We start from the raw sequence: 15046 nt of genomic DNA, 5'->3' as shown, positions 1-15046 counted from the left end.
AAAAAAATATTCTATTTATTATACCGTTTTTAACATGAAAAGAATTTAATTATAAAATTTAAAAAATTATAAAAATTTAATTGAAAAAATATAAAAATTTAATAATAAATTTAATAAATCTATAAAAATCAAGAAAATAACCATAATTAAATTAAATGCATGACCTTAGGTATACCAACGACAATAAAGGAATAATCTCTTGATTTATTTGCAAAATTTGTCTCCAATAATCCATCACTACAATTAATCAAACATGTTTAAATTCATCTTGATGAAATCATAATAAAATATATACATATATATGGTGCTATATATTTCATATAAACGCCAAAACACCCTACCTAGCTAGGTCATATTTTAGGTCATGACTTTGGCCTTATCAACTATTTCTCTCTCTCTCTCTCAAGTACCAACAAGTTGACCATGGCATGTGTACGGCTTTTGTCTTTGTTTTGACGTCATCATCCATATCATAAATATCAGAAAGAAAGAAAGAAAGAAAGAGAGAGCAATGAAACAATATGTCAACTTTAAAGTAGTTCACAACTAGACTCATATGATTGGTATACAACAACATACACTATAGAAGTGAATCATAATAATAATAATAATTATACGCATATTTAGAAGTAAAAATAAATATATATTTATAGAGAGAGAGTACTTACTTTTAGGCGACAAACATGTGAATTCTGAAAGGACCTCAACATATATTTATGGCAGTTTCAAAGCAAGCACATCACTTATAATGGAAGACCCTCAAAACTAGCATCACTCATGTTTACCATTGACAGATAGAGACACTCCCTCTATCTATCTATCTATATACTCTCTCCCCTGCCTCTAATATTTATTAAATGCATCACATCTCTTTTTTCTTTTTTGACCTTAAAATAATGTATGCATGGAACTAATTTACCTCATCATCACTACTACTACTACTACTACTACTACTATTACTTGCTCAATTATATGTACACATAATAATAATAATAAGCTTGCTTAATTAATTAATTAATCAAAGCTACTAGAAGGAAAATGATGATACTAAATGTGATCTGCTTGATAGAGTGATGCTGATGAAGAAGATGTTGATGATGGCAATGATGATGGAATGATGAGGGGATTATTATTATTATTATTATCAATGTGTTGTTGTTGTTGTTCCAATTGATGATGATTTGCAGCCAGAAGAGTTGCTTGATCTTGTGGACAAATAGCAGCAGCAGAAGCAGAAGCAGGTGTAGTAGTAGTAGTAGTAGTAGTGTAACAGTGGATTCTAGCAAGAGGATCTTGTTGTGATGATGAAGCAGGTGAATATGGTAAGCCACAAATATAATCCTCAATGATGTTGGTGTTATTAATATCACAGATTTTTGGGACAACTGGTTCCATCAAGTGATGAAGATCAAAATGCTGCTGCCATGTAGTACTAACTGGATTATTGATGATGAGTTTATCAATAATATAGTTTGATGGGGTGGCAGCAGTGATGGCAATATCATGATCACTACTATTTTTGGAAATCTGATGATCTTCTTGAAGAGGTAGCACACATCCAAATGATGATGATGACCAAGTATCTTCATACAAAGATGATGATGGATTAACAGTAGTATTCATGGATGGTACTACTACTGTTTCTGCAGTAGGCATTTGAATATGGTGATGGAAGTTGTTGCCATTATTGTTATAATTAATGTTATTGTTATCAAGCTGCTGCTGCTTGATATCAATAACATTTTGTTGATCAAAAGCTTGAAGGATTGATGATGGGATTATTGGAAGGTATAGCTGATGAGGGTTTAGGATAGGGTTTTCAGGGAAGAAAGTTTCTAAGGAAGAACCATTATTATTATTGGCAATAAGGCCATGATGATGATGATGATGGATATGATGATCAGAAAATGTGGCCAAAGAAGGAACAAGAACATCATGGGAAAGAAGCTTCTTCTTTATGCTTGAATTCCAAAAGTTTTTCACCTCATTATCTGTTCTTCCAGGTAGGTGTTTTGCAATCTGAGCCCACCTGAAGAACAAGTTGATATACACATAAAAAGAAAGGTTTTTGATTTGATGGGGTTTGAGAATATGAAGTATGGGATACCATACCTGTTGCCTAGAATGCTATGGAGGTCAATAATGAGAGCTGCTTCTTGAGGAGAGAAGCTTCCACGTTTCAAATCAGGTCTGAGATAATTAATCCATCTTAATCTGCAACTCTTTCCACACCTCTGCAACCCTATACATGAAATGAAATGAGAAAGTATAAAGAGAATGATGAAGAGAGAGGTGAAGTTATTGGTACCTGCAAGTTTAGGGACAGAGCTCCAACAACCATGGCCATAGGTGGTGATGTAGTTGATGAGTTTTTCATCTTCTTCTGGTGACCAAAGGCCTCTTTTGACCTTCTGCTTGTTGCAGCAAGAGTGATGCCCCATTATTATGAATATGATGCTGTCTAAGGCAATGAGGGGAACAAGATCAGTTTTGGGATTCTATCTATATATATAAACTGAAAAAGAAAAGAGAAGAGAGAGAGAGTTACTATAAGGGAATCTTGATTTAATAGGGTGTAGAGCCTATGATCTTTTAGGCATCCCTAGTAGGTTACAAGATGTTACATCAAAAGTATTGTATTCAGAGAAGGAAGGCTTGCCGTTTATTTTCTTAGATATTAGTAAAATTGAGATTGAATTTTAAAATATTTCTTAAAATTTTAAGGGCAAAATGATATATTTTTGATTTGATTACTCTGTTGGTCTCTATAGTTTTGTGAAATTTTCAATTAGGTTTCTATACTTTTTTTTTTTAATTGAGTCCCTTCACTAATTTTTTTTCAATTAAGTCTCTCTTAGTAGTAATTGGCTTAATTTTATAGGGACCTAAGTAAAAAAAAAAAGAATTGGTACATGGATATAAATAAAAGGAAAAAAAGTGTAGGGACCCAATTAAAAAAAAATTTAGTGTAATGACTCAATTAAAAGAAAAAAAAAGTATAGGGACCTAATTGAAAATTTTACGAACTATAGATACCAGCAGAATAATTAAACCTATATTTTTTTGTTTATTGACAAATGACAATATGTCTTTAGGTATTATATATTTTAAATTAAAATGTATAATATATATAGTAGATGTATTATTTTATCTTTAAAATTTTAAAAATATCATAAAATTTAATAATTAAATAATATACTAATTTTTTTATATTAAAAAATTAGCCAAGAGAAGAAAAAAACTGAAGAGAAGAAATAAAAAGAGTATATATTCAAATAGATTTTTGAAGAATTTTGTGTCGGACACTTTTTGTTTTTTAAAAAAATTATTTTATTGAGATTTTTTTATTTTATAAAATAAATTTTTATTTTAGTTAGATTCGTTTTTATTTATACAAATCGGTCTTTAAAAATACGACGAATAGATCTATATATTTTATTTTTATATTTAAAGATTTTTATGTAATAAAAATTGTTTAAAAATCAAAACATGTGATACAAAATTTTTAGAAATTTATTTGAGTATATTTTAAAAAAAAAAAAAAAAAGGAAATTGAGGGAGTGAGGTGGTGAATTTAATGCTGGGGAGATGTACAGAGATTGTGGGGCATGGAAGAAGCGAGTTAGGGTTTTGTGGGGAAAGAGCTAAAAGCTGCAGTGCCTTCTCTGCAACACTTGTATGCCTTTTAATGGATCCTTCTTTTTCCCTTTCTCTTCCCATGGCCCTCCCTTGTACACGTGTCATCCATGCATTCTCTTCGGACCCCCCTCGCTCCTCTTCTCTTATGCCCTTACATCTTCCCTATCACACATGTTCAAACTTAGGTAATTTTTGTGCTCATGGATGAAATACCTATGTATTGTTAATTAATTTGTTAGGGTTAGAAAAATATTTCTTCTAGTGTTGTATATGCATGTGATCTATATTATTTCTTCTATTGAATGCATAAGTGTTACTTGGTTATTAAAGAAATATGGTAGGAATGAATAAGTGTTTTTTATGTGTGAAGAATGATAAAAATTTTAATTTACAGTGATCTTGATAGTATGTCGAAAAAATTATTGTGTAATTAATATTTGATATTTTAATGTGTATGACAAGTTAAGGTAAGTAAAAATAAAAAATTAATAAAAAATATGTGTTATGTATGTTTTTGTTGTTATTTTTATGATTGTTACTCGTATTAATTTTTTTATTGGAGTCGAGATCTTACTGTAACAACTATAAAAAAAAAGTTACATTTTTTAGTAACAACAACACTATAAATAATTAACTGCTTATAAAAAATCGCCAGATAATTTGATATATATTTAATTAAATTATGTATTTTAATCATAATAATTAATTAGTTAGAATAATCTTAATTTTTGAACGAGTCAACTGATACGAAAATTTTTATTACAGATTAAATAATTTTATAATATATGTCCATATCTAAATTTTTTTTTTTGTGAAATATTTTTATATAAGTAATTAACAAAAAAATATTTGCAAATATTTTAGCTTTTCAGTTTTGTCCTTATTGAGAATGGTAATTAAGAAAGAAAAAGGCGATAAGAAGAGGGGTTAATGATAGAGGACAGGACTGTATTTCCAAGAGGTGAATGATTAACATAATCCTCTTCCATTATGGATCACTTAATCAATTAAATTGAAGCTTCAATAATATTACAGCTGTAATGTACTCTATAGACATCATTAATAAGTAAATAAACGTTTCAAGGGTCATCATTCAAGGTTGATTGTTCTTTTTCATTTTCTTTTCCTAAATAGAAAATATTTTACTTAATAAATTAAGACTATACATAAGAAAAGTCTGTTTCTATTATTGGATATATGTATATATATATTGCATGCATTCGTAAGGTTTTGAATGATTTTATGTGAAAAGTGTTTACATTATTAAAGGAGATATATACATTAATTAAGTATAGAAGACAAGGGTGGCCAAGGGGCTAGCCATCTATAATATATATATAATATATGTTGTTCAAAATTGAATTTTGTTTTAACCTTTATGACTAAAAAAGTTTGTGCTCTTCTTGCAACTTGGTCCACCATATTAATAATATCATGTATTATATACATAAGTGATATATATATTTAGTGAGAAATTAAAGTAGCTTTATTATATGACAGTGATAATAATATAATTAAGAAAATACGAGTATTTATTTTCAATTGTCAAATAATTAATCTTCATAGATTTTTTGCTCAATATTTATCAATAAATGTATTATGAAGAAAAGTTTTTATAATTTAACAATTATTGAGGTTCAAAAATAGGCTATTTTTTTTTATATGAGATTAATATATGAGTTATACTGAGTTATGAAGTATTGGGGAGATATACACAATTGTGACGGTTTTCAATTTTTTTGTTTTAGTGAGAAGAAATTAGACCCAGAATTTTTTGCCAATACACAAATCGGACCCAATATTTACATAAATCGGACCGAGAGTTTTCTGCCGGTACACAAATCGGATCCAGGATTTACACAAATCGGACCCAGGATTTTCTGTCAGTACACAAATCGAACCCAAAATTTTCAATACCTCCTCATACCCTGTTAAAACACCATATACCTTCGTAACTCTGCTATACACCAACCCTCCCTCCATATTAAAATTAAAAAGTTCTCAAAAATATCTTGATATGCTAAAATGATTATTTTTAACTATAATAAAAAGATGATAAAAAGAAGGTAGCTAGTAGCTAGTACTGATCCAAAAGCTGTTTTCGTTTTTCAAAGTAATCAACCGGGATTTATTGAAAAGATTGGTACGTATTTAAACTTTAGAAAATTTGCCATCAAATGCGGTCAAAGGTGGTGATTTGCTGGATTACTTAAATGTGAACTTGTTCCTTTTAGGGAAATATAAGAGCTTTTCATTTCCACGAATCTTAAATAATGGAGCAGGCTAATTTATCAAAGTTTTTGAATATAATTAAAAAGTAGTTACATCTTATATAATAAGTAGTGGTCCTGTTGTGATAATGATGAACGCATCAAAACTAACAATTAATTAAAAAGGGATAGACAATGATCTTAACCTTGTGTTAAAGTAGTGACAAATATTTTTGCTCTAGATAGAGAAAAATAAAGTGGTAATAATAATTTCATGGAAGTGGAACATAGAAAAGCAGCTGCGAATTTTCACAAACTAATTGGCTAAGAGAATATTTCATAAATTACTATATATTTACCTGTTCTTTTAGCATGCTGCATTAAAATTATACAAAATTAAAGAACTATTTATTATTTAGTTTGATCCATCCGTTATAATTTGGAATAACTAATATATAACCTATAGTATGGTTATTTTATTTATGACATTGTTGATTACAACATATTATATATATATTATGATAATTATAAATAAGTTATAATCAATTTGAATTGGTTGAGTGATTAATTTATTCGTCAATTTCAACAACTGGAGAATACCATTAAACAAACATTAACTTAAGTATTAGAGTGTTTTTTGAAACTTGAAAGTGTTCGTTCTACAATAAAAAATATTTTTTTCTCAGTACTTTGAAATAATTCTGAACTATATCTCGGATAAAGTTCAGGTAGAGGTGTTATCGATTCGGTTTGATTCGAAAAAAACAAAAAAATCGATTTTTTCGATTTTTTATTCAGTTGTAGTAAATTTTGGTTCAGTTTTGCAGTAAATTTTGGTTCGGTTCGGTAACTTACACCCCTAAATTCAGGTAGACCAGATAATTATAATTTTTTATAATTAAATATTTAATTTATTTATTATCAAATATTTTATTTAATTATATTTCATTATTGCTGTACATTTTTAATTAACAGTAGTGAATTGTAATTACTGGCAATAATGGTGGTAAATAATACAAATGAAAATTTCAAAACCTGGTTTTAATTGTTCAATGTGTGGTTGTTGTGGTGTGGCTTCATTCTTTTTAATATTTTCTTTATGGGAAACAAACGATTTCAATTGGTATTCAAACCTTATAACATGCTTCACCATTTAGGTGAATAATAAGTCTTTTACTAATGATGATTAATCATTCTTATTCGTTCTTAGTGTGTACTACCATTCCAAATTTACTATCATCTTCATTCCGAGGGTCATATATATCTTGGACAAGAAGAAACATTGAATTCGGTGTAATGTTTCACTCAAACTTCAATTCTGAGCTGTCATTTAAAAAAAAACATTATTAATTTCAATATTTTCATTAATTAAGTAGTTTTTAGATTTTTTAGTCCATAGTATAAATTACACTTGAAATTACTCAAAATATGAATCACTCTCACCTGGTCTTGATGAAGAAAATGCATGCCAAAATGAATATTTTACTAAGAGAAAAGTATCGTTTTTGTCCATAACGTTTGGGGTAAGTCCTATTTGTGTCCCTAACGTTTAAATCGTCCTATTTGTATCCTTAACGTTTATAAAAATGATTCAATGTTTTCATACTATCAATTATACTAACAAATCAGATTATATTTTTCAATTATTTTTACTTGGATGTATTCATTCTTAATTAGGTCTCACTTGGATGTGTTCGATTTTAATATTATACCCACTATTTGTGTTTAGATTCAATTATGTCCCTAGAAAAGTGAATTATGTAAATGTTGTACGAATTAGTTTCAACATTTGATGAGTTATTTTTCGGAGTAGATCATCGATTCTATCCCAGATATTTGTATTCTAACTTTAAGAAGAGATTTTTAGAACTCAAACTAAAGCACTCATGATGTGTAATTGACGGCAGGATAACATTGAATCACTTTTACAAACGTTAGGGATACAAATAGGACGATTAAAACGTTAGGAACACAAATAAGATTTATCCCAAACGTTAGGGACAAAAACAATACTTTACTCTTTTACTAATTTAGGACTAACTTGCAAAATAAAAAATTTAATTCGATTTATATTAAAATTGAGTAGGTCTTAATTTAATTTCAAAAGCTAATTCAAAAAATAAATGATATCTTATATTTATAAACTACCTAAAATTATATGTATTTTATACTATTAATTTTGTGTTAATTACAACAATATAAAATATAGTATTGCTAAAGAGACAAAAAAATAGTCTAAAATTATTTTATTTAATATTTATTAATTTTAGTAAAAATTAATTAAAATTAATTAAGATAAATTTTGATTATTTTTTATTAATTATTTTTTGTTATTAAATATTTTGGCATAAAATAATAGGATAGCGTAACGGTATTGGCAAACGGTAACAGGAAGAATATTGTTTCCCATGCAAAGAAATTTATTACGTGCGTCCTTAGAAGTCAAGGGGTTGATGAAATTATATATTTTTCCAAGCAAGGCATGATTCATCATTTTTTGACACAAACAAAAACATAATAAGTCGAACATTATTCATTATTTCGTTTTGAAGGAGTAGTGATATATATGATGAACTCCAAAAAGGTGTTTATGGATCCACTCTTCTAATACAAACTAAAAAGGAAAAAATAAAAGGAGAAAAGGAGAAAGAGAAAGAACCAATAAAAATGCTAGTGTCCACATCTCACAAGAATTTTTAAATCTCATTTCTATATCTTTTACAAATTATTTCAACATTGCTGAGCTAGAATCTCAGCATCCAAAACAAGAAAAACATGTTAGGACTTGGTATTAGGGTTGGAAATGAGTTAAGTTGAGTTGAGTTAGATCAAGTTTAAGTTCGGCTCATAAACTTGACTCACAGTTCGCCTCATTAACAATTGAGTCTATTTTTTAAATTTAAGCTCGACTCACCGAAAACTCACGAGCTGGTTCAATCTCACGAGTTGGCTCAAATAATAGAAACATAATCTATAATTATATATCAATAAATTATAATAACTTAAATATTTTAAAAAGTATTTAAAAAGATTAATCTTAACATTGTTTATCATTCAATAAATTATAAATTTTTTATTTATGTCCTACATCAAAATTATATATAAAAAATAAATATAAAATTTTAAATAATTAAGATTATATATATATATATATATATATATATATATATATATAATCGAAACAGCTTACAAGCTAATGAGATGAGTTTATCCAAACTTAAGCTCGACTCATTTAATTTATGAACTTAATTTTAGGTTTAAGCTTGACTCACTAGCTCATGAATTTAGTTTATCGAGTTATTAACGAGTCGAGTTCGAACTGGCTTGACTCACTTTTAGTCCTACTTGATATATATGTCTTTCTTTTTCAAATAAATAAATAAAATAAGAAATAGAAAAACAAGAAATAGGTGGTCTCATCAACATAATCTCATTAGAGTTGATGTTGAGTAATATGGACGGAATAAGTAGTAAGATTTTGCTCAGTCCCTTATATATATTAGGTGAGATCCCCTATAATTATCATCAATATCATTGATCTAGTCTTAAAATACTTTTTTTTTCCTTTTTCTTTTTTAACTTTTAAAAATACAAAAACGATTATATATACTAATAGGATTCTTCATGCAAAACTTTCTTTTGCACTTGAAGTATATTTATCCATAAGTTTGTTTTTTAAAAAAAAAATTATAATAATATATATGTTATAAAACTATTTATTATCCCATAAATTTCAACTGTTAAATAGAATTATATCCGAGTTATTAATAGTTATATAACAGATACAAGTCTATCTATATATGTTGAATCTTATAACATCTTCCAGCAAAACAAACATAGAGTAGTAATAAAATATATAATCAACTATATTAGATGAAAATTAAAATTAACTACTAAAATTATTTATTAATATATTTGTATAAGATATATATTAAAATATAAATACACATTTAAAATGAGTTAAATTACATATATTTTTATACATTAATATATAGTAATTGGTTTTAGTGTACTGTTAATATTTTTTTGGATAAAATATTAAATTGATCCATTATGTTTGACCTAATCCTATTTTACTTTCTAAGATTTAAAATGTCCTATTTGAATATATAAAAAAAAATTGTTTAGTTTTAATATAGTCCTTCCATAAAATCAAAGTTAAATAATTAAAACTCATAACTAACCTCTTCAGATGTTGAGGGAAGTTTTTTCAATGGAGATGTTGATGGCCTTGTCTTTGTTGTCACTGACGAATTTTTGTGCAGAAAGCAAATTTTCAACGATATTTTCTATGTGCTTAGACTAAGACTAGTGGTTTACGGAGATGCATCTACGACTAATTTTGTACTTTTTCAAGTTTATATATCTTTTTCAAATTGCCTTATTCTTATACTGCTGTAACGTAAAAAATTTTGTTAGTATTTAATATTAAACTCACCGTAAGATTACCTAAATGAAACCTTTTAAGATTTAAATAAAACACTTTAAATTTTAGAAACTAAAACAAAATTAAATCTAAACGTACGGAATTAATTTAATATATAAATGATGAATGAAACCCTAATTATGAACACGTTTCTTTAAATTTATTTGCTTTTTTAGTCCTTGGGATTTGGGTCTACCATAAAAACCATATAAAGCAAAATTGATTAACCGTGTTCCAGCAATTGGTACCACTGGAAAGAGGGTTATGGCCAATGCTGGGGACAACATGAAGAATCTATTTGCCGGCCACTTTAATTTGTGTGCCCCTAACACTTCATTTCAATTCAAATTTTCATTTGATTACAAGAATGGACCAAAAGAATGCGTTTTCATCCTGTTATAGATTCCATGTAAAGTAGTACTGTACTATTCTTAATTATTGCCTACCTTATCTATTCATGCCTGCTTCCTTCAATTATCTCATCATTTCCATCTCATTTATATTATTTCAATGAATTCAAGAATCTTATAACAGTAATTATGCACATCTACTTAATTAGATTTTTTTCTTTATCTTCTGCTGTTTTTAATTCTATATCTCAACAAAGTTATTATAATAAATTATCATTTGTACCCATAAAAGATACAGATACTGACAAATGTATCAATATAAGAATAAAACGATAATTGTAACTACAAAAGATGACCTCCGTGTGTCAAGAGTATCCAGACGTTTGGTTACGTAATTGGTCTGTTAGGGTACTCTTGGCACACAAAAGCCATCTTCCGTAGTTACAATTGTCGTTTTATTCTTATATAGGTATATTTGTCAGCGTATGTATCTTTCATGGTACAAATGGTAATTTATTCAAGTTATTATTAAGTTACATAATAACATGCATGCTACATGAAATCTCGAGGAATTAGAACGAGTGTGAAACGTTTTATATAATCGTTCATTCACATTAGTTACATAATTATTTTTATTGACGTGATATTACATGATTGAATACACGTATAAAACTGTGTTACAGTATATTAAAACTAAATTCTACAATGAAATGTTAATGAATAATAATAATATGAACATATATGGTAATACTACCTACCTTAGTTTGTATGATTTGTTTGGTACTAAAGTTGCATAATGATTCTGTTTGACCATTCTATAATTGTGGAGCAAAATCTAATTAATTACAAGTTGATCCGGTTTAAATTAAAGAGAAGAGTAGTACAAGAAGAGACTAGTCTTTTCATGAGTGGGAAAAAGCAATGAATTTATTATTGGGTTTGGAATAATAATCCTAATTAGAATCTGGATGTGTACCTTAAGAATATGATGATGAAATAGTAAATGAGATAAAAACAAAGATCTTTATTGCGGTGAAAGAATGGAAGAGGGATTGTGGCAGTTTCATGCTGAAATTTGTTGCTTGTGGGAGAAAAAGTTGGAGCTTGGCATGCTTATGATGGAAGAAACAGATAGTTAAAAACAAGATTCCTAATTAATAAATGCACATGCAACATTTAATTCTGCTGGCATCTTTTGCTTTATTTGTTGAGCCATCAAAGGACTCTTGTTGTCAGATTCTTTTGTTTTTTTCCACAACTTAATGAGATATCAAAAACAAGTACATGAGAAAAAGAATGCTATGTAATTCTTTGTCCTCTATTGATTCCCACATTGGTATGTGTCATTTTCAGTCAAATGCTTGTTTTTCTCCTCTTCTTTTTTCATTTTTCCCCCTCTATGAGAAGCTAGGGGAATTTTATTATATTTTTTTTATTTTTTTTAAGAGGAAAGATATCAATATGCATCATCCCTTGATATGCAACGAAACCCTAAATAAAGTAACAATGGTTATATCTCCCTCACCTAAACTTATCTTCAAATCACATATGCTACTATGGTCAATGATAAAGGAGAACCTAATATAATTAAGTGTTGTGTTTAATTAATGGTATACTTAATGAAAGATCAGTTATTAAGAGCTTAACTAACCAATATGGACACATCAACTATATATGTGCCTATCAATCAAGAAAAAGTACAGGTAACCAACAATATTTTTGAACAATGTGTGAACAATGTGAATTAATAAAGTTAAAAGAGTAAATTAATCTTAAATTTAATTAGTAATATTAAATTAGGATGTATTGTATTTTTATTTGATTAGTGGTTATTCATATTGTTTAAAATGGTCATTATTTACCTAGCACTCCCTATTAATAATTACCGTAATGTTAGAAAAAAAAAACGAAACTTGTCTTATTTAACATTCATTAATTGTGAAGACAATTAATGAAAATTAAATAAAATAAAATTTTAACTATTTTTGGCCAATTTATTTTGGTTACCAAACATTTTTGAATTAATTATTTGATGCCTCGTAGGCTTGAAGGAAACTCTATCTAGTATCTACTTATATAATCAACACATTTATGGATAACATATACTTAATATTAGTATTAAAAATTAAATAGACCTAATTTACTCTAAAAATTAATTCAAGAGGTAAGAATTATTTAACATTTATAAAGATAAATATTAGCTAAAGACTTAGTCATTTAAAATTTCTCATAGTATTGGGAGACAAAAATTAGTCAAAATCTAATTAATAATAAGTAGACATCAATTCATATAACCAAAATAATATAATGCCATGGAAACAAAGAATTGAATTCATGTTCAACCTAAGATAGGTTCACATAGAAAGTAAAATAATATTCATGCATACTCTACATAGATGCACTAGGAAGAGAGTAAAGAAAAAGATAAAGAATTATTCTAAGTTAAGGACAAGAAATTGCTCAATCTGTTTTTCCATTGCTATTCACGCTTCCAAGTCAATCAATAATTGGAAGTGACATGCATAATAATAATAATAATAACTAAATTAAAGGGACACATTATTATATATTATTATTATTATCTTATATTATAAGTATGGCGAATGTAGATACTGAGAAAGAAAAGGAAAATGGAAAAATAAGGAGCTTAGGGTCTGTATAAAGCAAAGAAACAAGAGTGCAATTACCCCACAGAAAAAGGGATATCTAAGAAAAAAATTAATAACACTTTCTATAAGCCCCCACTGCCCCCACTTCAGTCTTCCTTCTATTCATGGCAACCCCCCATGAAAGGAAGTTTGCATACTTACTCCAAATTGAAGAAAGTTGAAAGCAGCATCTCACAACTTTTCTTCTTCTTTTTTTTTTTAATTTAATTTTTTTTAATTAATTTCCTTCATTTCATCATCAGAATCATTCAATTTTTTTTTACAACTTTTGGTGGCACATCCTGATTTCTTGCCTTTGTTAGCGCTTAATCTCACGTGAGAATAATCGTCTAATTAATAATTATTATTGCCTACCAAATACATACACAGTAATATTAAAAAGACCCAAAAAAATAATCAGAAGTTATCTTATTTAATATTCGTTAATTATAACCATAATTAATAAATATTAAATAAAATAAATTTTGACTATTATCTTTTAAATATTTTCGATATATATATTTTAAATTTTTGAAACACATTTGACAATAAAAAACGTTAAATGCAGATTGAAAATTAATGTTTATATATTTGTATATAATAAATACATGTATTGTTAATTTAATTTTATAGTAAAGTATCATTTTTGTCTCTAAGTTTGGAATAAATTCTATTTGTATTCCTAATATTTAAATTGTTTTATTTGTATCTATAATAATGGTAAAAGTGATTCAATGATATTCTGCCATCAATTACACATCATGAACTTTAATTTGAGTTTTAAAAATTTTTTCTTGAAATTAGAATACAAATGTCTGCGACAGAACTGATGATCCACTTTGAAAAATAGTTTATCAAAAGTTGAAACTAATCCTAGCAATATTTATATAATTCACTTTTTTTAGGGACATAATTTAACCTAAATACAAATAGTGGGTACAATGTTAAAATCGAACACATTCAAGTGAGACCTAATTGATAATGAATACATCCAAGTGATAATAATTGAAAAATACAATCTAATTTGTTAGTATAATTGACGACAAGATAATATTGAGTCATTTTTATAAACGTTAGGGATAATTAAACGTTAGGAACACAAATAAAAAACGTTGGAAACAAAAAAAAAAAACGTTAAGAACACAAATAAGACTTACCCCAAACATTGGGATTAAAAACAATTCTTTACTCTTAATTTTAATATATATTTTATATTTTTATATAAATAGCTGGTTTGATGATTAAATACTTTGTAAAATGGTAGAAAATATTTTGATATATTATTGATGGGTACGTACGTTTACGTAGGCCATGCAGTAGTAAAGAGAAGTCAAAGTTGATGAACACGTACGTACTAGAGATTCTGTTTAAAGCCTTATCATCAGCAATAATAAATGTTCGTGGCTTTATTTGAAACGGAAAATGTTTTTCTTAACATACATATATTTGTATATATCGATTTTTTTTTTGTTTGGTATATACTTTAACAGTTAATTAAGCTATGCACAAATCATAGGTGGTCCTGTCGGCTAAAGCATGCGAACCACTGCTACTATGGACCATACTATACGTTCGTTGCATCATTATTATATATCTATATATCTAAATATATATATATACACACACACACTCTATTATTGATTATTAATTATTTGAAATGGACCACGTGATTTCTTGTATTAAACTATTCTTCTTGTGTTGCTTAAGTGGAGATAAGAGATGTCTAATAAAGCTTGTTCATTTTATGAATGATTGTTGATTGATGTCTTTTTT

At 27.3% G+C, this 15046-nt stretch overlaps 1 protein-coding gene across 2 annotated transcripts; it reads right to left on the bottom strand.

Annotated features, from left to right (window-relative positions):
* Positions 1-693: 693 nt before the first annotated feature.
* LOC107613574 (uncharacterized) lies at positions 694-2496 on the bottom strand. 2 transcript variants are annotated; one of them, XM_016315647.3, is made up of 3 exons: positions 2309-2496; positions 2113-2242; positions 694-2029 (listed from the first exon to the last, which is right to left on the bottom strand). In XM_016315647.3, exons 1-3 carry the CDS (start codon positions 2439-2441, stop codon positions 1048-1050), a joined length of 1245 nt encoding a protein of 414 aa, XP_016171133.1. In that variant the 5' UTR covers positions 2442-2496; the 3' UTR covers positions 694-1047. The 2 variants fall into 2 exon arrangements, with proteins under 2 accessions (XP_016171133.1, XP_016171132.1); XM_016315646.3 differs by having other exon boundaries at positions 906-2029; positions 2113-2496.
* Positions 2497-15046: the final 12550 nt, after the last annotated feature.

The sequence above is a fragment of the Arachis ipaensis genome, chromosome B8, assembly GCF_059453495.1.
Source record: "Arachis ipaensis isolate K30076 ecotype BB chromosome B8, ASM5945349v1, whole genome shotgun sequence".
In the NCBI taxonomy this organism is placed as follows: Eukaryota; Viridiplantae; Streptophyta; class Magnoliopsida; order Fabales; family Fabaceae; genus Arachis; species Arachis ipaensis.
Note: the sequence above shows the minus strand (reverse complement) of the source record. Positions and strands in the feature narration are given on the sequence as shown.